The sequence below is a fragment of the Megalops cyprinoides genome, chromosome 19 (assembly GCF_013368585.1).
Source record: "Megalops cyprinoides isolate fMegCyp1 chromosome 19, fMegCyp1.pri, whole genome shotgun sequence".
NCBI lineage: Eukaryota > Metazoa > Chordata > Actinopteri > Elopiformes > Megalopidae > Megalops > Megalops cyprinoides.
Genome location: NC_050601.1, coordinates 28064530 through 28088750, shown reverse-complemented (window position 1 = coordinate 28088750; position 24221 = coordinate 28064530). Strand labels below are relative to the sequence as shown.

The 24221-nt window shown below is 42.8% G+C and overlaps 4 protein-coding genes across 5 annotated transcripts; 1 reads left to right on the top strand and 3 right to left on the bottom strand.

Moving 5' to 3' along the window:
- Positions 1-1801: 1801 nt before the first annotated feature.
- Positions 1802-13306, bottom strand: znf653 (zinc finger protein 653). The gene is made up of 10 exons (XM_036552101.1): positions 12932-13306; positions 12477-12517; positions 11925-12230; positions 10886-11442; positions 10595-10775; positions 8903-8993; positions 7509-7620; positions 7115-7229; positions 6882-6981; positions 1802-2286 (listed from the first exon to the last, which is right to left on the bottom strand). Exons 1-10 carry the CDS (start codon positions 13225-13227, stop codon positions 2109-2111), a joined length of 1977 nt encoding a protein of 658 aa, XP_036407994.1. The 5' UTR covers positions 13228-13306; the 3' UTR covers positions 1802-2108.
- Positions 3799-5576, bottom strand: LOC118793966 (piggyBac transposable element-derived protein 4-like). Its single transcript, XM_036552087.1, has 2 exons — positions 4078-5576; positions 3799-3942 (listed from the first exon to the last, which is right to left on the bottom strand). Exon 1 carries the CDS (start codon positions 5056-5058, stop codon positions 4081-4083), a length of 978 nt encoding a protein of 325 aa, XP_036407980.1. The 5' UTR covers positions 5059-5576; the 3' UTR covers positions 3799-3942; positions 4078-4080.
- A 486-nt stretch (positions 13307-13792) lies between the features above and the next one.
- On the top strand, positions 13793-15095 carry swsap1 (SWIM-type zinc finger 7 associated protein 1). Its single transcript, XM_036552148.1, has 2 exons — positions 13793-14187; positions 14544-15095. Exons 1-2 carry the CDS (start codon positions 13912-13914, stop codon positions 15093-15095), a joined length of 828 nt encoding a protein of 275 aa, XP_036408041.1. The 5' UTR covers positions 13793-13911.
- A 5665-nt stretch (positions 15096-20760) lies between these two features.
- tmem205 (transmembrane protein 205) lies at positions 20761-23655 on the bottom strand. 2 transcript variants are annotated; one of them, XM_036552093.1, is made up of 4 exons: positions 23461-23655; positions 22856-22958; positions 22349-22512; positions 20761-21827 (listed from the first exon to the last, which is right to left on the bottom strand). In XM_036552093.1, exons 2-4 carry the CDS (start codon positions 22950-22952, stop codon positions 21525-21527), a joined length of 564 nt encoding a protein of 187 aa, XP_036407986.1. In that variant the 5' UTR covers positions 22953-22958; positions 23461-23655; the 3' UTR covers positions 20761-21524. The 2 variants fall into 2 exon arrangements, with proteins under 2 accessions (XP_036407986.1, XP_036407987.1); XM_036552094.1 differs by lacking the exon at positions 23461-23655 and adding an exon at positions 23322-23431.
- Positions 23656-24221: the final 566 nt, after the last annotated feature.

Sequence of the window (24221 nt, the reverse complement as noted above, 5' to 3'; positions counted from 1 at the left end):
CCCAGTTACCCACCTTGAACAAATTGTCCCCCTAATCAAATACAACAGCGAAGTTTCTCTAGCATCTCACATGTGATTACTCACACGATTAACACACTACAGCCTTGCGCTTTGAAAAAGCTGAGTAGAGACGATGGGCCATATTTAATAAAATGCACTTACCAGGGTAATAAATTTAAATGGAAACAAGTAAAATTTTAGATGAAAACTCCCCCTCTCCCACACCAAGATCCAGTTATGATTGGCCAAAGATTATATAGCAGCAAGAGGATCCTCAGGTAAATATATTTTCAATGGAAATAATTGGCTGAGCTTGCAACAATGGCAGACTTTTTTCATGCCTAAAATAGCAAAGTTTCTGAAATGTAATGAGCTGTCCTCTGTAATAAAGGAGATGACCATCACTTGTGACATATTCATAGTCAATTGATGATTGATGATTGATAGTCATTAATTCATAATTCATATTCCCTCTACTTACCTCCAGTTTTGCAAAGCCATTCAGAATGAGGTTAAGTGAGGGGCTCTTATTCTCCATCTTCTGTGGCCTTATCATCCTATGGCTTTCTTTTGTTGGATACAAGTAGCAGTGCACAGCTGGGCATGAGCTCACACAAAATGATTCCTGTCCTGTTATCTCCGCTATCCTGGCCAAAATTTGCCACATATAATGAGCACCCATTTTAACATGTTATAAAGCACCATTACCACGGTAGTCTGGTTCAAAATGGCTGCTGAGGATCACCCACATATATGCTATGGAATGAGTGTGGAATATTCCCCTACAGGCTAAGCATTGACACCACAAATCTCAAGAGAGTGATCCAAACACAACAGACATGAAAGCTCTTCTTTATTGTACATTTATCTCAGACCTCATTATTTTTCAATATCCAGCATTTTGTACATAATCTATTTCATATTCACATATCGTACATTTAATATTTCTATGATACAGGGTAAAAGAAAGCTGCAAAAAAGCCTCTCCCAATATGGCATTCCTGCTGCTTCTCTTTTGCTTTTTTACATTTCTTTTTTGAAAAGGTTTTCACAGACACTGCTAGTGATGACAGGAGAGGGCAAAATCCTTCACTGTTCTCATTCACATGTGCTACAGAAAAAAAAGACATTTTCAATAGGAGTGTCAACCCACTTTCCTGAGATAAAGGTCTTCCTCACATTGAGAGTACAGTACAATGTGACGGTGGAGAAGGACAGCCAACCTCTCTTAGAGGAAGGGCAGGGGACCATTGGAATAAAGCTGGACGCACTTACATGTTTATTAAAGCACAACCATGACTTCGGGGGGTGGTGAAGTACAAGGGCAGCAGTCTTCCTAAACATGATCTCTCCCATGCAGCAGCCAATCGGCAGCAGCTCAGATTTACATAGGCACAGTAACGCCGCCCCTGTGGCAACTGAACTTGCTTTGTTTCCTGTCCACAGGGATTGGTGTTTTGGAATGTGCAAATTTGCCTTCATTTGCCAGTGAAATGTCCTGCATATGGCTGTAGCTGATTGGCTATCATATTGTTAGCCAGACTCTTGCAGCAGTCCTTTGTGGTTGGCCACTCACCTACAATGGAGCCTCAGCTAACTGCTTCACTCTGTTTGCATCACTTCATTTCTCAGCTGAAGCTCTCCTTAGTCAAACTTGTAAGAGGACAAACACACAGGCAAAACGACAAAAGAACATAATGCCCTTTATCTCAAAGACATGACAGGAAATCTGTATTTAAAAGACAATAAAACACTAATGACAACAAATGAAAACAACATTAAAAATAAAATAATGGGACGTCACAAAGAAGCTTAAGAGGGGATCATTACAGTGTAATATGTGGGTAAAAGGTGTATGCAATGCAACACCTTGGCAGGTTCTGCTCAGGTGGTTTCGAGCATTGTAGCTATCTTGGCTTGGGAGTCTGATCAAGGACAAAAAGTAAGGAACAAGCTCTGGCATCATTACCAGTACCATACACATCCTCTAACCGCAGTGGGCGAACGCTTGCCCCTCAGCAAGTGTAGGTGGTGGACAGCTCAGCTTTTTGGAGTCATTTCCATCACATGGTTCATCCCCACTCTCTGCCCCACCCACCATCCCTCCCTCAAGCAGCTTGCTTGTCGGGGTGGCTCTTCAGTTTGTGGAACTTAACGCTGTCAAGCTTCTCAAACCTCTTCCCGCAGTGCTCGCAGGTGAAGTTGTACTGTGCCTCTGGCGTGTGCTTCTTCATGTGCCAGTTGAGCGAGGCCCGCTGACGACACTGGTACCCACAGATCTCACACCTGCAGCAGGGGACAGAGCAAGTGGGAGAGACGGAGAGAGCAGCTTCAGGAACCTATTTGGGAAAGCTCCACTCAAGCATCTTAACACTGTAAGAAGGGGTCCTAAAGTACACGCTCAATGTGGAGAATGCTTCAGAGCTACATAAGTGTCTTAGTTATGTACCAAGACCCTGAGTTCTGCCCTTTCTCAATGTTCAGCGCCCAGAAAATTCAAGGTCTGTTGCAGACATTATTCAACAATAATTCAATTCATTATTCAACAATAGTGTTTTTCTTCAATATTTTTTGACACTATTATTACCCAGAAAAAAAGATGGTGGTTGCTGGTGTGGTCACAAAAGACGTGACATTTTAACACAATAACTGCCAGACGGTTCTGGAACACTGACCCCTACAGTGCCAAGCCAATATGGCCACCAACATTCTAAGTGAGAAAATGAACCTTAGAAATAAGACAACTTCTGATAAAACAATGTATTTATCTTTCTGCAAAGTCTAACAACTTCAATATGCAAAACCACATGTATGAAGAGACATGTACCTCCAATTCTAGCCACATTATTCCAGTATTACGTGATGTAAAATAGCCAAAAAAGGATATCTCATTTATAAAAAGTACTGCATTTCCAACAATGACCAACAAAATGAAGAAGGGGACTACATATAAGTCAAATCATTACAAATATTTATTTACTGTGCTTGAAAGTATTATTCTTTCATTACATATGGCTTAAAAAGCACTGGCAGAATGATTAACTTATCAGATAGAAAATATAAGTACCGTCCAAGCGCTAGTAAGTTAGCATGGAGTGAACATTCAGATAATTGTCAGTTATAAAAAGTGACAATGGTATGAATGTAAACATAATAACGTAAATGACGTAAATACACTGCAAGTAAACAAAAGTACATATAAATGCAAATTCTGTAGTTATATATTCAAAGAGTAAGTGCAATATACAGTAGTGCATAAATAACTTTATGTAAACATCTGCAGTTTGTATAATTGTTTGCAGATTTGTGAAAAATGAAGAATAATTGGAATTAATACTCACAGAGTAAGTGGACTGGGAAATCCGAGAAATTAGATTAGATTGTAAAAATTAAAAATAAATATGACCTATGATCTTTTGCATAGATTTGTAAAAAACAAACAATCGATAGAGCTTCTGGCCATTTGTGTAAATTTGTAAAAAAATAAACAAACAACCACTGGTCATTTCTATAGACAACAAACACGCTGTGGCCATTTGTATAGATTTGTAAAAATGAACAACAACCATCCTCTGGTCATTTGTATAAATTTGTAAAAATGAACAACTATTGTAACAATATTGGCTGAAAAAAACACATTTGATTGAAAAATTAGCTCTTATGAAAGTCATCAACAACATCAACAGTCAACCTATTTTGTGTGTGTGTGTGTGTGTGTGTGTGTGTGTGTGTGTGTGTGTGTGTGAGAGAGAGACCGAGAGAGATTGAGAATGAGAGAGTGTGTGTGTGTGTGTGTGTGTGTGTGTGTGTGTGTGTGTGTGTGTGTGTGTGTGTGTGTACGCATGCGCTTGTATGATGCACACGCATATGCTTGCAGACATGCTTTCCCTTGCAGATGACTGCATAGGCCAGCAGACAGCTGGAGAGGCCAGGGACAGCAATCTAAAGAGGGAGGATAGACAAAGAAAATGTCATTCTTACTGCAGAGATTACCTTACTATTAAATATATCATCATCCAATACAGAAAACATTATAAACTTTCAAACCAAAATAAATGGAAAAAGTGAAAAACTTACCAATCACTGTTTGCAGACCATCTTGGTGTGGTACAGCTCAAAGCATGTGGTGGGGCACAGGGCAGGTTTGTCTGGGCAAAAGAAAGATGTCTGTTTCCTTCCATTCTTCCCATCACTGGTCCTCTTCCTAGAAGAGCAGACTTTGCAGTCTGGCTTAGATGCCGAGTTCTGCCCCAAGAAGTGTCGCCCCACCAGACGTTCAGATACTACTGCCATGTCAAGTGATGGCACCTGCACATCCCTGGACCTCCCTCTCTGCAAAAGCCCCTCCACCACTTTCTTCCTGAAATCCACAGCATTCAATGGGTTGCCACACTCCTGGTACACAATAAAAGCATTCACTAATGCCACTTCTTTCACATGGTGGTAGAACCGGTGGTACCACTTCACACTGCGGTGTCCATATTCATAGTAGGTGCAGAGCTGGTCTGCTCTGTCCACACCACCCATGTAAATATTATAATCTTCCACACAAAGTGGTTTTCTCACAGTCCTAAAAACATTGGGCCCCTTACACCTTGCTCTTTTTGCTATAACTGTAGTGTCATACTCTATTGACAAAACACTGACAACTCCTGTGTCACGAAATGACACTGCTAGCATTGGGCCTGTTGGCTTTAGCTTCAGGGTCTTCAGCTGGGGAGGCATTCCTCTGCGGTTTTGGCGTACTTTTCCACATGCCCCTGTGTTTGCCCTATGAAGGCTCCGAAGCAGTTCAGGTGAGGAATAAAAGTTGTCCACGTAAACAACATGACCCTTCTCCAGCAGTCCAGCATTTCTGAGGAGATTGATAACGGCAGAATGGCCTATGCCCACAGCCCTATCGAACTGATAGGCTCCTCCAGTGTAGACGTCCCACAGGTACGTGTAGTTAGTTTTCACATCAGTGAGGACAAAGTTTTTCATTCCAAAAAGATGGCGTTTCGTCGGAATGTACTGCCTAAAAAAATTTGCGATTCCAATTCCGCGATAGGAAACCATAGATTCATCTATCGTTAGATTTTTCCATGGGTAGTACTCACGTTTGAAGTTTCTCAGCACTTTGTCCAGAAGAGGTTGAAGTTTGAAAAGCGGGTTGTAGTTTGGGTATTCTCTCTCAACTCTCAAAGCGTTGTCGTTAAAATGTAAACAGGAGCTGATGATTTGGAATCAACTTCGGGACATGACACGGGAAAAATTGTCCACATCAGTGACTGACTGTCTGAACTCCAGTAATTGGCGGTTTTTGGCTTTTTCAGAAGTCCTAAGATAATCTGTATAGCAAGAAAAACTTGCATCTCTGCCGCATCTGTGGGCTTCCATTCCCTCAAGCGAGCATTCAATGCTAGCTTGAGAGCTCGCACAGCCTCAACATACCTGTTGGTTTCGGTCACCATCAGATTGATCATGTCAGGTGAAAACATGGACAGAAAATAATCCACTGGATCACTGCAACTCCATACTCGCTGTGGACCAGGCCTGGGAAGGTTTGAAAACTCCCGTCCTCTTCTTCCCTCAGAGGTGCCTAGTCGTCTCCCAGACAAGCTAGCATCAACCTGACGCCACTCGCCACTGCCATGGAGCGCCCTCTCTCCCTCCTCTCCCTCCTTCTCTGCCTCCTTCTCTGCCTCCTTCTCTGCCTCCTTCTCTGCCTCCTTCTCTGCCTCCTCTTCAGCCACCTCTTCAGCCACTTCCTCACTCCCAAAACTCTCCATCACCCCCTCCAGCTCCTCTTCTTCAAAACCAAAAAACTCCTCCTCGCTGTCACTGTCCCAACTAAAAAACTTGCTAGGTACAACACTCACCATTCTCTCGCTCTGTGATTGCCGATAACACGCTACAATAATAATGACCGCGAAATTGGCTTTTATAGGACCGGATATGCAAATTAGGTAAACATCAACAACCACACAGATCATCTTTGTTGACTTTGCTGGCTCAGTTCCTTGTAGTGATATCCTATTCCTACAGACCTGTGTCACTTATGTGAAGTTGACAGCGTAACGTAAGGTAGCTAGCTAACTTGTTCACTTTTCTATAAGTAAATGACAACCAGTTTTTCTAAGCAATGTCAATCGGTCAGCCCTATATACAGTAATGTCTGTGTATGTCTTTTTGAGGTAAGACATTTCATAAACTTGTATAGCTAGATAGCTAGCTGCTTTGCGTTCGGTTTGCTTTGCTTTCGCTTTACGTTCGGTTAAAACCCACGTCGGTGTCCACATAAGAAGCTATGCTATGCTCCTAATTTTTATTTATAATTACGTATTTTATGTTAACTAATACACACTATGATATAATTATTGGCACAAATTATTGACTCATCAGTTCATTCCATTACAAAGTATAACTGTATTTTCATTGGATAAAATGATATTTTTCGTTGCTGATGCATTTCTGTCGACTAAAGTCACCCTTGGCACTCTAGAACGTTCATTGTTTGGGCGACTAGTCGACAACGGCACTGAGTGGGTTAAGAAGGAAGAAACACTGCACTAAGGTTTGGCAGCTGGTCTGTATTTTTGGGGGAAAATACCTGAAATGGGACCGCTACACTACATGCAATGAACACATTGTAGGTTACAAACTGACCAATAAAACATGTTACAATAATACTTACAACCTATTGATCAGAATTCTACTGTAAAATTACAATTCAAAATGCAGCATATTACTACATAAATACATTCTGGGAAAGTGTTGAGTTGGACATGCCACACATCCACCAAACAAATGAGCCTTCTAATGAAACTCTGTCTGGATGCATGAGATGTACAACCACACCTTTTCCCTGGGTTTCAGGGTCTCCTGGCCTGGTCACTCACTGCAGAGGGGTTTCTCCTGTGTGTGTGCGCCGGTGGACCTCCAGATGATTCTTACGTTTGAAAGACTTCCCACATGTCTCACAGATGAAGTCCCGCACACCTGGAAGAATCAAGCGAAGTATCAAAATCTAATCTGCCAAGAAGGCTCTGCAGGTCTGGCTGAAGTGTGTGTGAGTGTGCGCGCAGTGGAAAAGACAGCAGGTGTGTGTGTATGTGTGTCAGTACATGTGTACCTGAATGGATGATCATGTGCCGATGCAGGTGATTGGAGAGGTAGAACTTCTTTCCACAGCCAGGATGAGGGCACACCTTAGTCCTGCCCTTCCTGTGAACGAGGTTCACATGATTCTGCAGAGCCAAATGCAAACAGGTGTGCAAAGATTATATCACCTGAATCTGCAGAGCCAATCAGAAATGCAAACACACATGCACAAATAAGACCAGCAAACAAAGCCTTACATATTCCCCGCCAAAGCCCAGGATCATCACATCAGAAAACCTTTCACAACTTTGCATGCACAGCATGAGAGGCAAACAGTGACAACTCCCCTGGGCCCCAAATATTTTCACTAAGGTGAGAGAAAGAAGGTAGAAATTCAGAACTCTGCAGGGGGGCTCTTGTCTCACCTGGAAGCTGCTGATGGCCACGTACACCTGGCTGCAGCCTTCATACGGACAATGGAACATTTTGAGCATCCCATCTGCCTCGATCACTGGTCCTTTCCTGCTCCGCCTGGACCTGAAACCGCCGAAAAGACATTCACAGTCTGCCTGGACAACAGAAAGACTGCAAAAAAAGGCCAGAAGCTGGACCTGAAATGGTGACAGAGTGGTAATACACTGCCTTGGACCCTGTGACATTTCATGTCACATCAGCGGAACAGTGGGGACAGGCTGATCACAGAAAGCGGGTGCAGATGAGATCCAATAAGGAGCCTTCAAGTGACTAAAACTGAATACTACAACTTCAATGTAGGCTGACACTATGAAAACACAGTCTGAACTCCTTCCTTCAGATCCAACACTAGCTCATTGTGGGCTCAAGTTACATTATTCTACATTTTTCAGTCACAGATATCCAAAGATGATTTTCACTGCTGCAGTTGCTCAGTTACCACAAAATTGCAGGGAGTATATGATGAGCAGACTTGAGGATGCTCATAGCAGGGAATGCGTGCCAACAGCGCCTTTCAGTGGTGAGCTTAATGTCAAACACAGATAGTTAGTATGTCAGCATACTGGCTACATAAACATAAGACCTAATGGACTGCGAGCATTTCAAATGCCTGTTCAAATACAGGGATATATTTCACCACTTTTCATTATTAGTGACACAGAACTCAACCTTCATCAACCCCATAATGGGCAGAGCTACTGCAAGATGTCAGTCGCCAACTTGTATTAACCAACCAAAAGACTCAACGGCTCCTAGCAAAATACTAAGATTCATTCAAATCATTGAGCTTTGAGGATCAAATGTTAGCTCCACCTGTTTTGCAGTTTGGATGGTCCCGTTCTCCAATCACTGCTTTGCCTAACTTTCAAGGGAGACATTTTCAAGTGCTTTTGGGGACCCTGTCACCTCAGCCACTGGAGCTCTGCCAGCTGGCGTCATGCATCAAGCCTCTTTTGTCTGGAAAAAGCCTTGCTGATTCGCCCAGTACATACACTGTGCTTCAACACAAGGCACCTGACTGGTTACTATCCTGTCAGTCATCCACGGAGCGGAGTCATCTGGGCAAGGGCAGGGACACGCATGAACTTTACCAAATTCATTCCTTGTGGGACTGTGGCTTTTAAAGGTCACCATATCACAGCTAAGAGACACCCTGCAGCTGAACCATTATGACGCAGTTTCCCAAACTGAAACAGGGCCATTTTCTCTCAGCTCAGTAAGAAAGCATTCTCCTTATCTCCGTATCCTTCTCCTGGGCTACAGCCCAGTTTAGCCCACAAGTGCTATGCATGCCACACAGCCCTCTTCCGTGTCCTGCAGCATCCCCTTCAGACAGGATGCTCACCTTGTCAGGCCCCGCTGGGGCTCCTTGGTGGAGGCGGTCTCCAGCACACATGACCCCACGCCAGGCTGCACCAGCTGCTTGCTTCCCAGGTCTGTGGGGAGAAAAGGTGTGGTCTCACAGCAGCTGCACACACAGCCAGGCCCCTAGCCCCCTGCCTCCAGCCAGAGACCTAACTGCTAACACCACTGAATGCTAACTAACATTCCTCAGGACAGACTAAACACGCCTGGTTCCCTTGGGTTCCTACATATACAGCTTCCTATAAATACAGCTTTTATTGATGATTGTCTGGCAACAAATGCACTCTAACTAAAGGTATGGTTGATTTTATGGATCATTGCTAGCTACTTTGCTTTGAGTATGGCAGCATGATAGAAATGTACATATTCACTAAAGATAATGTCTTGAAGGGTAATTGCTTGGCACTGTGATTTTACGATTACGATGTTATTCAGCTTGATTCACATCTTGTACAAGCCTGATTGTTCTATACACCTGTTACTGGTGCAGCTGCTTCTCTGATTCTTACAGCATCATACTTATTAGTCTTGTAGGTCACTCCAGATAAAAGCACTCTGGATAAACATCATTACATAAAATTAGTACCACTACATAAAATTAGTAAACCCCCCCCCCCTCCACATACACACACACACACACACACAGAATGACATTTCATACCTTTTCCAGAAATCTACTACACAAGGCCACAAGTTTGCTCCATAGTGCTGGTCCAGATTCTGTCCTTACAAACACGTAGGATCAAACTGGTGACGGCTCTACCATAGCATATGGATGGTAAGGTATGACCCATGACAAGAATTAATTTAGAAAAAAAATCATTTTAATTTATTTTTATATGCTTTATATTTTATATTAACTCAGCTGAAGCAACACGCAACATTTAACTTTTCAATTCAAAAGAAGACCTCAAATACGTGAAAACAAATACGTGGCAGGACTTTTACTTTCTGAAGCCAGGGTGCCCACCTCTGCTAATAATAAACAAAATTTCAACATATTTTGTAGAAACTTTTAACCCTTTTGCGCATACGTCACACCGGTACGATTAGCCATTTAGCACGTATGCTAAAATCGGTGCGATTAGAAAACTAGAAAAATTCTAGCTAATTTTAGCTTTGAAGAAACAGCGATTTAACATTAAAAATATTGTTCCCTTTCATGTACAACATGTTCTGGAATGACAATAAAGACCTCCTTATCCTTAATGGCAAAGGCAAATCCACATTTTGGTGCCTGGATTCCAGGTGTTTCTGCGAACTGCAGCGATCCATTTGCTTCTCTTTCCTTTACCTTTCAGCAGTGTGTAAAAAGAGAGCTCCGATTTCTTGTTGAATCTATTTGTACAGTCAACTGCACAACAGCTCTTTCCCGTTTTTGATGTTTTTTGTGTTTTTGCGGCATTCAAGCTGAACGCTAACGCTGCCACTCAGTGGGTGTAACCTGCAGTGACTCCGCCTACTGTGACGTCACATGCATAACCTCTATATGTAGCCTAGCAGCTCACTATCCGCCCCCCGCCCCAAACCCCACCCAAAATTTTTCTTTACGGATCTGCATGATTCATGTGGGTCACATCTTCTAGTCGGAAAATCTGGAATTCCAGATTAACCCGGAAAAAAAAAATCACATCCCTGAGTACACAGAAAACCTGCAAGGTGAAAGACATACCCCTGATGGCGTGTGTATCTGGAACAGGTGGTCTGAGGCCTGCCTCTGCCTGGCACACCTGGTTATAGGCCAAACCCTCAATGAAGGTGCAGGTAACCTCGTCACCACCCCCACCCCCCACATTCAGCTGGATGCCCTCTGACGTCAGGGCCTCGTAGCTGGGGCCAGTGATGATGATGACCTGCTGAGGAGAGCAAACACTGTTATGCCTAGGTGCCAACCCTCAGTGCAGTTAAACAGGGATCGGGGACTCTTCCAAGGCCAGTTTATGCGTTTGGTGGGCCAACTCACCTGTGACCCTTCCAGTGCTCCTCTTGCATCCGGTATCTGACAGCTCGCTACCACCGTCTGCAGGGTCTGCTGTTCAAACAGCTCCCCTTGACCTGTAACCTGAATGGGGGGTGGAGCCAGAGGGCGGTGGGGCTGAGAAGTCCCGCTGGTGGTGTGGCTTCTTCCCACACCCATATCGCCATGCTTGTCTGCTTGGTCTGTCATGGCAGCTGTCACTACCACACACTCGTAGCCCTCCTGTCCTGTGCCCCCCCTGCCTTGGGTCCCCACTGCTCCGAACCGTGCCCCCAACCTCTCCCCACCCTCACTCTCTGCAGTGTCATGCTTCATCAGTGCACCCTTGCACGATCCCTCTGCTTCTGATTCCGCCTCCACTACTTTGTCCCCCTCCATCACCACCTCCATCTCCCAGATGGACTGCTCCCCGACTGACTGCTCGATGGGGGCATCCCCCTGGCCCGTGGGAGACCCTGGCAGGTGTCTGAGGGCTGTTGCCTTGCTGACGTGATTCAGCGTCATGCTGGTGTCCTTCGCCCTTGCCTCATCCGATTCCTCCCCTGTGCCCGCCAAGTTTGAAGAATATAAGAGAGGGGAGACATAAGATATACTTCAGATACAGAGATCAGATGAGGCTGGGAAATACAACATTTAACAGCAAGCTCCAGAAAAATGGCATACAAGACATGAAAACACAGAACACCTCTTGACATTCAGTAAACAGTGAACCCATTAGCAATGCATATGAATGTATATGAAAAGATGAACAGAGTGTCCAATTTTAATAACCTAGAGAACACTCACTATCATTAGCTAGTTTCAACCCTGGGCTTGGGGGTTGTAGCCCAGGGTTGGGCTACAACCCCCAAGCAAAATATGATTGATGCATATTTTGCATCAATCATCCCTATGGTTGTTTTACCAAATCTGGCACAGACATATATTTTTAAACAGTTTACAGAAAGAATTCACTAAGCAGTTGAAATTGAAGGTTTTCAGCACCAGAACTGTAAACACTCAAACTGCAGGCATGTCTCTGTACCCTGAAACTGCTTGCTTGCTGCCACCCTCTTCTTCCTCCTGGTCCTGGTCGTGACACCCTCTGTGTCTTGTGCGTATGCACCCGGCCCGCTGCCACCCTCTGCCTCCCCCTCAGTCTCAGACTCGCTAGCGTCTCCTGCTGGCTGGGAGATGTGTTGCATAAAGGAGTGGCCAGCCTGGCACTGCCACAGCACAGACAATGGGGGTGCCGCAGGGGGCTGCAGCTGGGGCTCGTGCGGGCAGGAGTGGCAGTGGTCCTGGTACCAGCTGACCAGACTGCAGAGGCTAGTCACCTCCTCCCTCTTCCCTGCAGGACAGGAGTGGGATAGGGACAGTAAGGACAGAGTACAAGGACACAGGGGCAGGCAGCTGACTTTCAGAAGTCTGTGCACATGTGCTAATCACTACAGATGACTGGATTGGTTTAAGTGAGATTGGTGGTTGGTGTGGCTTCTCAAAGTATGTGACAGCTGATTTGGTATGTCAGTTCTTGCTCTTAAAGTAACAATAACAGGTTGCCATCACAGCAAAATAACAAGGAGATTTCATTCACCTCTTTTCTGTCTGACAAACAGCTCTGGAGTCGGCTTCTTCCTGCGAGGAAACACAGCGCTATGAAGCACAACGCTCCCAACATAATGTTACAACACTTTACAACAACTGGTTCTGCAAACGACCTAATTGCCAACAGCAGCAGAATTATTTGCACATTATGCTCGTGCTTGACAAATAGACTATCACTTAAGTTATCTAAACAACTCTCCGTTTTTCTGGTTAGCTAGATCTGCATCTAGCCACGTCGCTACTAAACCAAGTGTCATTATAATCTATACAAAATGAAACAAACTAAGATGGTTAGTTAGCTACTTGGTGACGTTATCGGATTAGCAATGACTATGAAAGCAGCTAGCCAAACACCCAGGGAGCTCGTGAACTACGTTTGGGTGTTTTTTTTTAATCAAGTATTTGTTTCACAACCACGTCAAAATGATTTGGCGGAGGACTTACCCGCCGTATTTCATCTGATACCTCTCTCCGTATGTTGAGTGCAGCAAGATTAAGTACTCTGCGAGTCCGGCGTCGCTCAGACTGGTCCGCCGCCTTAGATCGCTCCAGACCTTGTGCGATTCTCCGAGGTACACCCGCCTCACATCGTACTTTTTCCGTGACTCCAGCCGCCTCTTCGCCCGGTCGGTGTCCGTGAGCCGAGGGCGACCCCTGCATCGCCTGAGTATGGCTGAGATTTGGTCCCCGGCTTCGCCGGTGTCCAGGGAAGATACCTCTTCGCCATAAGCATCCGCCATCTTGGTAACAGCTGTTGTTGTGGTTGTATGAAATTTGATCTCACCGGAAGTTTACTGTTGGATGTCACCGGAAGTCATTTTTCGCTCTTAGAGGAGCCTACGTATATTTCAGACATAGCGTTTTCCAATGGGCGCCGCTGATGTGTTAAATTGAGCTACTCATATATGTCCCTTTCAGATGATGTATAAAGACAAACACATCGTCGTAGTGTCTACTCTGAATTTGTGTCCATAAACTACAAAATGTGTTTGTGGACGTGCAAATCCATAGATCTATGGCTAGCTGGTCATCTGGACAAATAACTGTGCACCGAATTCGGTATCAGCAAGGATGACTGAGAGTGAGAATAACCACGGACAACTATCAATTATAATATTGTTCAATCCGGTGTTGTGAACACTATTCAGTTGGAACTGCTGGAACGGCTGACGGCTGAGTGCCACCTGTCACCGATACAACTACTGACACTGTATTTGACACGCCCTAATACTGAGACTTCCTGTCCGCGAGCCAATAAGCGACTGCGAGGGCGGAGTGCTATTTTCCAAGCGGGAAATCCGGTTTGTTACCCTTTGGTTGCTACAATTTAGGTAGCCCACTGGCTAAGTAAATTAACACAGCTCGAACTGGGATTAAGATCTATATAAACCGTATTGACAGTTATTGTGAGCTAATAAGAAGCTATGGCAGATATTTTAGCACTAGTTTTGACGTGTAATTGTGCACAACCTCGGGATAATAACAACCGCAAGTTAACCCCTATTTCACCTCGGAATGCACTGCCATGTATGATTGTGGGAGAGAGCTGTAACATCAAAACATCGCTGCTGTTCTTGACTGCGGTTACAGCTGCCTCAGACTTAGGGGTCAGAGTAGTGTTTTTCACCCCGACACCCTTCCAGAGTCTCCCCGGGTTGCTTCAGGACTCCCTGGCCTGCCTGAACCCCGAGAGTCTTAAGGTAAGGCTTGTTTTGGTCCACCAAAGCAGAAGAGTGAGTAGCTAACCAGCTAGCTAGTGTTTTGCAACCCTCTCAACGACAGGTATCAGAGGCAGTTATATCTGGGCTATTGTGGGGATCATGTTTATTTTACCATGTTTCAGATTACTTTGCTCTGAACCAGGAAGGGCGGTCAGCGGTCGTTATCAGCAGTTACCAACATTTCCTGGAGTCAAGGCACAACAAAGAGTGAACTCTGAACGAGTATGGTCACATAGTGGGCACCTTAATCTGGAGTTATTCCCAGTTTAAATATGTAGTCTCGTTTCCAGCCATTATTCACCAGTCTTGAGTTGTTTTTGTTTTTGCTTTTGCAGAAGATAACGTTCATGTACTCCAGGTCGCAGGAGGAGCTGCTGCAGAATGTGGCATATCTGCATGAGTCGGTTCGTCAGGCAGCTGTGCTGCCTGCCCTGCTCATTGTGGACAGGCTTGATCGCTACCTCGGGTTGCAGAGGGAGGAGCAAGCAGCCGCCGCCGTGCACCTCTCAGCCCTGCTGATTGACACAGCCTCTTTCCTGACACGCAACTCAGAAGAGCCATGCCGGGTCATCGTCTCCTTTGATGTGGAGCAGCAAGGACAGGCGCCCCGGGAGCTGGCGGCACCCGACCCCATTCTCTCCATACTCAACCGCTATTTCTCCGTGCACTGCACCTTGGACCGGGACAGACGTTCTGGTGTGCCCAGTCCCCCTGGAGAACCAGGTGATGCTTGGCAGATTTACTTCTCTGGTGCTGGGAACACTGTGGCCCACGGTGGCAGTAATCAAGGAGATCAGATTCTTGGACGCCAGTGGCAATTGGCTATTTGCCCAAATGGGACAATGGAGTTCTTGCCCACCTCCATGGAGAGTTGTGTGAATGAATAATGAATGACTCATCAATTTGCCCCATTAATGACTCTCCTTGGAGTAGTTGTGATGGACCATAATGGAAAAGTGCTTCCTGTACAGCGATTTGAGCTATTGTGGTGTTTGTCTTGCTTCCACTGCTTTTCTCTCCCTGAACCCATCCTCCTATCCTCAAATCCCTGTCCCCTGTCCTTCTCCCCCTCCCTGATGGCTACCCCAGAATGCTGCTGGACAGATAGACTGATCACTTATCACAAAATGAGCCCCCAAAACTCTCATTTTCCATTACCTAGTACTACTCCCAGGTAGTAACATACAGGTTTGGCTGTTTACTGTTGATATTTTAATATTGTGGATTGCTGTGTGTGTGTGTGTGTGTGTGTGTGTGTGTATATATATATATATATATATATATATATATATAGTTCACTCATACACACACTGTTTCATTATTGAAAGCATATTCAGTTGTTTTACCTAGACTGAAGAGTGTTTGGAACATACACACTGGCGTTTAAGTCATTTGTTTGAAAATAGGATTAATTTGCAGAAATTATATGCATTTTCTTCATAAAGGAAGTTAAGTGACTGAAAAGAGGACAGTTTTAAGTAAGCCACAACTGACAGAATATTGTTTGAGCAATTAAATCTTTACAATGCACCAAATTCAAAAGTACTTGAAGAAGGGTGGTTGAATGACCCCAAAGAGTGGTTTTCAGACAGAACGGATCTGCTATGAGAGCCATGAGTCTGCAGCTACAGTACTGCAAACACTCACCTGCTGGCTGTCATGGATTAAACCAGGAATCATGTAAGGAGTTTAGGAATCCGCTTCAACCCAGTTCAACTAAAATGGAATGAGGAACAGCATTTATCTTTTGGGAAATTACGGTTTAGACAAGAATCTTGCACACTTACCAGGAAACGGTTTTGTAGTATGCATTTAAGTGTCACTTACAGTAGACGGAGTGCTAAAGTCAAACTTGGAGAATAGGTCTGTGCTGGTTTATGCTCCAACTATTCCCTCAAATTAATTGATCCAGTTAGTTCATACACTGCAGACATTAATGCTACTGAATTGCAATTGCTGAACATGCACTGCAATAAAATATTTTGAGCATAGGGCTCATGTACAGTCTTCAGATTTAATGTTTCATTAAAAATTTCCAACCAATTGAATTACTCATCTGATTAAAATATTATTTTGGAGCAAAAAACCAGCTTACTGCTGACTTTCAGTGAAGTGCAGGCAATTGAGGGAATAAAGTTTGATACCAACTCAATTGTGGGTTTAAATACCTGCAATATTGGTTAATGCCATCACACAAAAAATCCATACAGACACACATGCAAGTGATGAATGAACAGAACCTGTCATGCAATTTCATTTCAGTTAATCCTTGTTGTCCTGAGCAGTACTGGGATGGATTTAGCTGCAAAACACTGCACTACTCAGTCCTACAATAAAAGGTAGATTTCTTTTTTTAGATACTCTGACAATGCTTAGATACTCAGTAAACATTAACACAACAGAGAATATCAAATTAAGTGCAATTCTACACTTCTGTTCAAAATCAATATAGATGAAAATGATGAAAATAACCTTATTACTTGGCACTGGTTTTAGCTATACAAATGTACACATACGTAAATATGAGAGGAAGTGACATTTCCTCTTTATTTATTTATTTTTTTTGTTGTTATGAAATGTGTTTATTAGTTTTCCCAATACAAAGTAACAAACAGATCCAAGAACAAACAAGCAACACACATAAGAAGAAAACAAAACAAAACTCACTAAGGCAGGTCTTGATGTCTCATCATCATTCCAATATACATATTTACCTTATACACAGGGTTGAGGAGTAACAGAATACATGTAACGGCATTACGTATTTAAAATACAAAATATGAGTAATTGCATTCCGTTACAGTTACCATTTAAATTGATGGTAATCAAATTGAAGTTACATTTTAAAAATATTAAGATTACTGAAGGGATTACATTGGATTTTTTCATTTATTTATTTAATTTTTTGTTCATTTAATGTTTATTAAGTTGAAAAATCCAATGACAGGCAACTCCGGGGTGTATCTCCCATATGCCCCTCACGAAAAACAAAAAAAAAAAAAAAAAAAAAAAAAAAAAAATCGCGCAGCCTGCCTGACTCACACGACAGTAGAATGGAGAGTGAGACAGAAAGCAACCAGCGCAACGCGTTTATGTTATGGAAATACCGGGACCATTTTACTTTCAAATTTGGCAAAGGTCGCAACATAACAGTACAATGCAAGCTGTGTTTGCCAGCAACCAAACTGCTATCTGCTTCAAAAGAGTTGACCTCTAACCTGACGAAGCATCTTGAAGTAAGTTCTCTTTTTCATTATTTAAACTAATATTGATCGCTAGCTAGCTATTTTACATAGTTGGCTGCACTGGATTACCTATTCAGATAGCTAGTAGGCTAGTAGGTAGCCTATAGTATTAAAGCTAACGAGCTAACGAGTAGATGCAGTCACAAAACAATATTCAAAACTGTGATTACTCCAACAATTTTACACTACGCATATTATACATTAAATTAAGATACTCCTTTCTCATTCACAATGTATTTAGGGTGGCTCATGCTTTTTCTAACCCACGTTTTCGTGTAACGTTCAGTTTTTGAATGAACATTTACAATTCTGAAGAAACTGCGATGAAATGCCCATAGACTTAACATGGGGGTGCGAAAATGAGTCGGAAAAACATTCTTTAAAAAACTGTTCAGAAAGTAATCCAAAGTATTCCAAAGCATTTAGATTACGTTTCTTGCCTTGAGTAATCTAACAGAATACCTTACAAATTACATTTTAGGCAAGTATTCTGTAATCTGTAGTGGAATACATATTAAAAGTAGTATATAAAGGGTCAAATACATTGTGAAATAGCATAAGGTGGTTCATGGCTAAAAGGTTGTTGCAGAATGTTTACAAATTCTCCCTCCTCCAAAAACTCTGTAAAAGAGCCCCATATGGTTTCAAAAGCAGTATATTTCTTTTTTTTTCAAGAGCAAGAGAGTGTGATAGTTTGTCAAGCCAACACTGAATACTTGGTTTACTGACAGATTTCCAAAACTGAGCAATTGTGTATTTTGCTTGTAATAAAGAAAAGATAATCATTTTCTTTTTGGAGCTATTTAGGTTACAGTCAGCACAAAAAAGTTCAAAAATACATAGTCGCGAACATGTGGGCAATTTTACAAGTGTGACGTGAGAGAGGATTTTCACAACTTCTGTCTAGAATCTTTGGATAACAGGACATTCCCAAATACAATGATAGAGTGAGCCTCTCTGAGTTCCACATTTAATACACAAATTGGATACAGTAGCCTTAAATATATTTAATAATGCTGGTGTAATATGTAATCTTATTATCCATTTATACTGAAGCAGTCTAAAGTGGGTATTTGCGGATTGCACTTGTGCTTTTAAACAGATTTCTTCCCATTCTTCCTTCGTAATCTCATCATTTAGGTCTTCACGCCATGCAATTCTTTGGTTTTCTGATAAGACACGTGAGCTTTCATGTGAGCAATTATTTGATAAAATCGGGAGGTCTGCCCACGCTCATATTGAAAACTGTAAGCAATTTTTGCCATCAAGGTAAGATTGGGTGGAAGTAGAGTGTTCTGTGTCTTTAATATGAAGTTTTTAATCTGAAGATATTTAAAAAAGTGTCGAATGGATTTCAGATTTTCCACTTAATTCTTCAAAAGACATAAGTGTATAGATCTACAATTTTATGAATTCCTTTGTTTGCCCAGGTTTTAAAACCCATGTCTTTAGTGCCAGGTATAAAGGTCCCCCAAAGGTTACCCCAAATAGGTCAGAATTGGGACAGGCCAGGAATTTTGCCTAGTTGTTTCTGTACTTCACGCCAGATTCTTAATGTATTTTTGACAAATAAATTGAATGTGGATTTTTAAAGTTTTGCGGAATATAAATCTAAAATATAGCTGCAACCAGCAATGAAGGGGCCAAGCACCACAGGGCCACCAGGTAGACAACTAATCACAACAACCCCTGAACAAGACACCAGTCCATCACAGGGTGAACAGACACATTGCCACCTGTGGACTGTGGTAGAAAAGCAGAATACCCAGAGGAAAGCCACATGAACACAGGGACAAGCTACAAACTGAATGCAGACGCACCCCGAACTTGAAACCTGCATATTGTTAGGCAGTAGTGCTACCCATTTGCACCACTGTACTGCCCCTCACTACATATATGTCAAGCTTAAACATAAACAGTGCCATAAAATGCAGTGTGCCTTCTTGGGACATTGCAATAAGAAGTGCCAATGTTGTTGGAGGAGTGCAATTTTTGGGTATTTGAAAAAATCCAAAATCGTGGGAAAAATGGCAGAGAACATATCATATTAGCTGAATAGAATAACATGTCCCTGATTAGAAGAGGACCCACATTTTTCAACACCTGTTTTTGGTAACAGACTTTTTGAAGATGAAATTTTATTTTTTAAAGAAATAATTTCATTTGATATCAATTTAATAAAATGCACTGAATACAACAAGGTATGGTGATATATTGTCTACATATTTTAGATGAAATTGCCACATTTAAATAAAAATAAAATGTAATCACATTTTCAAACTGATAAGTTATTTAAATAAAAATAAAAATACACTAGTCTACTGGGATTCCTAATACCACTGAACAATGTCAGATAAATGGTGCCATCTGCTGTTGTTATTAATATATAGGTCAAGTCTGGTCCTTGAAAGTAAGACAACACAAATTTTCAGATGTAATTTGTGAAGAAGAAACAAACCCCCTGTCTTACATTCAGGCCAATATGGAAAGTCCAAGTGTTACTTCAACACTATTTAGTGTATTATTTGTCTTAGTAGGTCAAAAGGTGCACGAGATGTGCCTATTTGTAGCGCTCCAAACCTATTGTACCTTAACAGCCATGCCATTTGGACATTGAACTATGTGTTCATTTCCCAGTTAGGACCTGATATGTAATGTAATGTTCTACAAAAAATTGGTCGCAAATCTGCTTTGTAATTTTTGTGCAGTGAACCATGTGTTCTCCAGCTGTTCTTAAACACAGGGAAATGTCCATGCTATGCTTTGCCTGCTGCACCATATCTCACGTGTCTTGACAATCACATTAACCTCGTCTGACAAACAAGGATGCAAATCATTACGCCTGCCACAAACTTGAGGTGACAATTCCTTGACAAAGTCCTCATGGTAGAATTTATCAGCAAGCATATGTCTCTTCAGCCAGAAATAAGTGGATCATCTCTAAGGGTATGGGTGAAAACCATCAGGATTTTTAGTAAAACAAATGTTTCAGGAATACAGCTAAACCTTGTTAATTCACACTGCCAATAAAGACAACAAACAACGTGATTGAACAGAAGACAAACATGTAAGGTTAATATACAAAAACAGGGAATTTTAATCTCTCAGCACAATGGGAATGTATTCAATTACACCAGGTGTTTCATATAGCAGTGTTTTCCAAACCTCTCCTGAAGTACCCCTTCTGCATGTTTTAGATCCCTCCCTGCCCCAACACAGCTGATTCAAATGATCAGCTCGTTATGAACTCCTGAAGCTGCTTAATAACAAACTGATCATTTAAATTAGCTGTGTTGGAGTGGGGAGAGATCTAAAACATGCAGGACAAGGGGTACTCCAGGGAGAGGTTTGGGAAACGCTGTCATGTAGTATTAGTCTTAATAATGTTATAGTTCTCACTGTCCTCACCATTATGACCACACGTGGTCTATCCTTTCCTAAAAATACTGAAATTAAATGTCTAATGTTTTTACTGAAAAGAAAAAAGAGCATAAAAGAGTGAAGCAGTGTTAAATTAAACTGTATTGGATGGAGTAACGCAGTCCTGTGGTGAAACCACACTGACAAGCAGGCAGGGCTCAAATTGGCAGAAGGATTAAAAATGCATCAAGGGTTATGACCAAACCCAAGGGGAAGTTTGGTCAGATATACTATACGTTGAAGAAGCAGGACCCATTCCCAGGCAAACTTGTGCAAGTCGCTCTAGGTAACAGTATATGGTAAGGTACTAAATAAAAATATGATTGCAGAGCCAGCCCCCAGCCCTCTGACTCAGCCTCTCAGACCTGAAAGTGGATAGATTTCAGCACAAAATCAGTGCTGCACTACTGCCTACACCTCTCCAGATGTCACAGGTCTGTGGAGGGGACAGGGTCCTGAAGGGCTGAGGGGGAAAGTCTAGGGGGTCAGGTAAATCCAATGAAAAGCTTTCCCTCGCGCATGATTCCATATATTTATTGGCTTTTCCAGTAACTAATGCTGTTTAATTCTGAACTGTGGTCAGACACACTAAGCATACTACATGATCATTATATGAATGTATTTCCAGTGTGGGCTGGGGGAGGATTCCCTTTAAATGGTGCTTAGGTGAAATCCTGCATAGGCCAGGTTCACAGAACTGCATATGAACCCCAGCAGGTTGCAGAGGTTAGACAGGCCGTGATAGTGGAAGAAGGAGTGTGTGACTGCCTTGTATTTGGGATCTTGCTCCCGGAGCTTGGCATACGCCTCCTTATTGGAGCCCATGCCGACTTCCCTGCCCAGTCCATGATCCTGCTCCACCTCCTGCATCTTCAGCATAGCCTCTGTGACAGCAGGGCCGAACCACTGCGCATTCAGGCCGGCCAGGACCACCGCGCTGAAGTACAGTGCCATCTGCGGGAGGGGAGAGGGAGAGGGACCGATTCTTATCACGCTTGTGGCCAACAGCAACATCGCTCTGAACAGGCAGAGAAATCTTTGTCCTAACTGGCTGATTAGGGGTTCTAACGTATTCTAATGCATTACAACCTCACAGCCCACCACTGAGTTTGAGGAAACGTCCCCTTTCAGTGTTCAAGAAGTTCCACATGGGCACTTTTCACATGGTTAATATAATAATGTCAATAATATAATAATAGTAATAATGGTTAATGCACCAACTTCAAAATATCAATGCTTTCAACTGACATATATCTTCAATACCAAAACCAGCTGCCATATGCAAAATGTGAAATATTTCACTCTCTAGAGCATGGTTATTATATACAATACAATGCTTTATACTAAATAACCATAAACCCACATAAGGTTTTGTGCCTTATCACGCCTCTGGGTGTGTAGTTATTCACTATAATATACACCCTGTCTTTCTTTATTGGTTACAACGGTGGTGCCTCACGGAGGCAGGCCCTGACCTGCACTGACTCATGCCAATCCAACAACTCCCGGGGGTGGTACACTGCAAACACAGCCAGGCTGATGAAGTTACTGCTGAGAAGACAGTAGAAGTACACAGGGAACAGCTTGCTCTGCACCAGGCCAAAAGTGTGCCGAGACACCTGGAACGCCAGGACAAACCCTGAAATGGTGTGTGTGAGAGAGACAAAGAGGGAGGGGAGGTGTCACTTACACTGTACTTGTAATAACACCCTGCATGAGAGGGAGAGATAAAGAAAGAGACAGAGAGAGAGACAGAAGGAAAGAATGCTCTTCATGGCACCATCAAAAATCTTATCAATGAAAAGGTTGACAAAAACAGGAAAGAGGAAAAAATTGTATTTATCTCATGTTTACTTCTCAGGCAACATATTTTGCAGCAGTACACGGCAAATAAAAATACATGAAACAATCTGGAACTTGAAATGTTGCTTGTGAAAATTCAACCCTGGACAGCGTCTTCATCTGACATCGGCTCATCTCACCTGATATAAAGACCCACACCTGCATTCCCCAGGCGAGTGACATCACCAGTAAGTGCAGCACTTTAATCAGCTCTGTAGGCTCCCCTTCTGTGGCCATGGCAACCTTGGAAGGGGATAAAAATTTGACTGTGACTTTAAACATTATGCGTTTTCCAGCCGAGTTAAACCAGTGAAATTCTAATGGCTCAAAGTGAGCCGTTTCAACTCCCGTTACCAGGAATAACGAAAAGACGACCTTCGTGTTCAAAAGAATATTACGTATAGCCAGTACAACTCTAGTTACAAAAACTGCGGTAAATCAACAACCATGGCTGACTCTGCTTCAGCTGACACAACTTGAGGTAGCATTACATAGGGCTAACGTTACGATCACCTATGACAGCGACTTATGGCCAGCAAGGCTAAGCCCCCCTGGCCTCACTCCGGCAGTGACCTAGCAAAACGATGTTTCAGCAATGTCTCTTACATAGATTGTCAACTAGCGATACTCCTAGCAGAAAGACTGTGCAAGTGCAAAAACAAAAACTTGGTAGCACGGTAGCTAACTAACAATATTCCATAACACATTCAGTGGAGTATGTCTCACTACCGTTGGCTATCTTTACCGAGTTAAATCTAGGGAATTTCTTCGACAAAGTCGTAGAGCAGTCCAGAAGCCAGCGGCAATTGAAAGTTGAGATCACGCCCCCAGCTCTCCTGCAAAACCGTACCTCCTCTGATACAAAGCCACCAATAATTTTCTCATTTGCTGAATATATTACGTGCTAGTTTTCGGATTTAAGCCAATAACGGTCAAGGAAGATATTCTTCCCCTTCCGATTGCTGTCACATGCGGTATCTCGTCCGGCGACGTCAGAATGTGGGAGTGGTTGCATCGATTAATTTCAGTTCTGCAGTATTGTATCTACGAACAGTTGCAGTTTATCAATTCCAAGAACGCAAAACGTACTTGTGTTCTTGAGAAGAACGTTCTTGCCAAGCGTCCTTGCCGAGAACGGTCTTACAAGATCGTGAGGACGGAGAACACACGTATCATAGATTGAGATGCTATGTGTACTTGCTATTGCGCAATACCCTGGGCTCAGCTCATTTAAGTAGTGGTATGACAACACTGGCATTATCAGCGCAACATTTGATAAACGTTTGTTTTATTGTGTTTGTGTATTACATTTGTGTTTTGCCATAGTATAGGCTGCTACTTTGTTCATATAATAAAGTTAAAGACGAACTCAAAACTCGTGTTCGTCATTTTACTCATGTGGTAGCTAGCTAAGTGGTTGATTGACCGGGTGTGGGGTTGGCTGTAAAAGGATGGAGAGTAACTTAATGTAAATTGTTTTAAGTACAGTTTGGAGGTACTTGTACT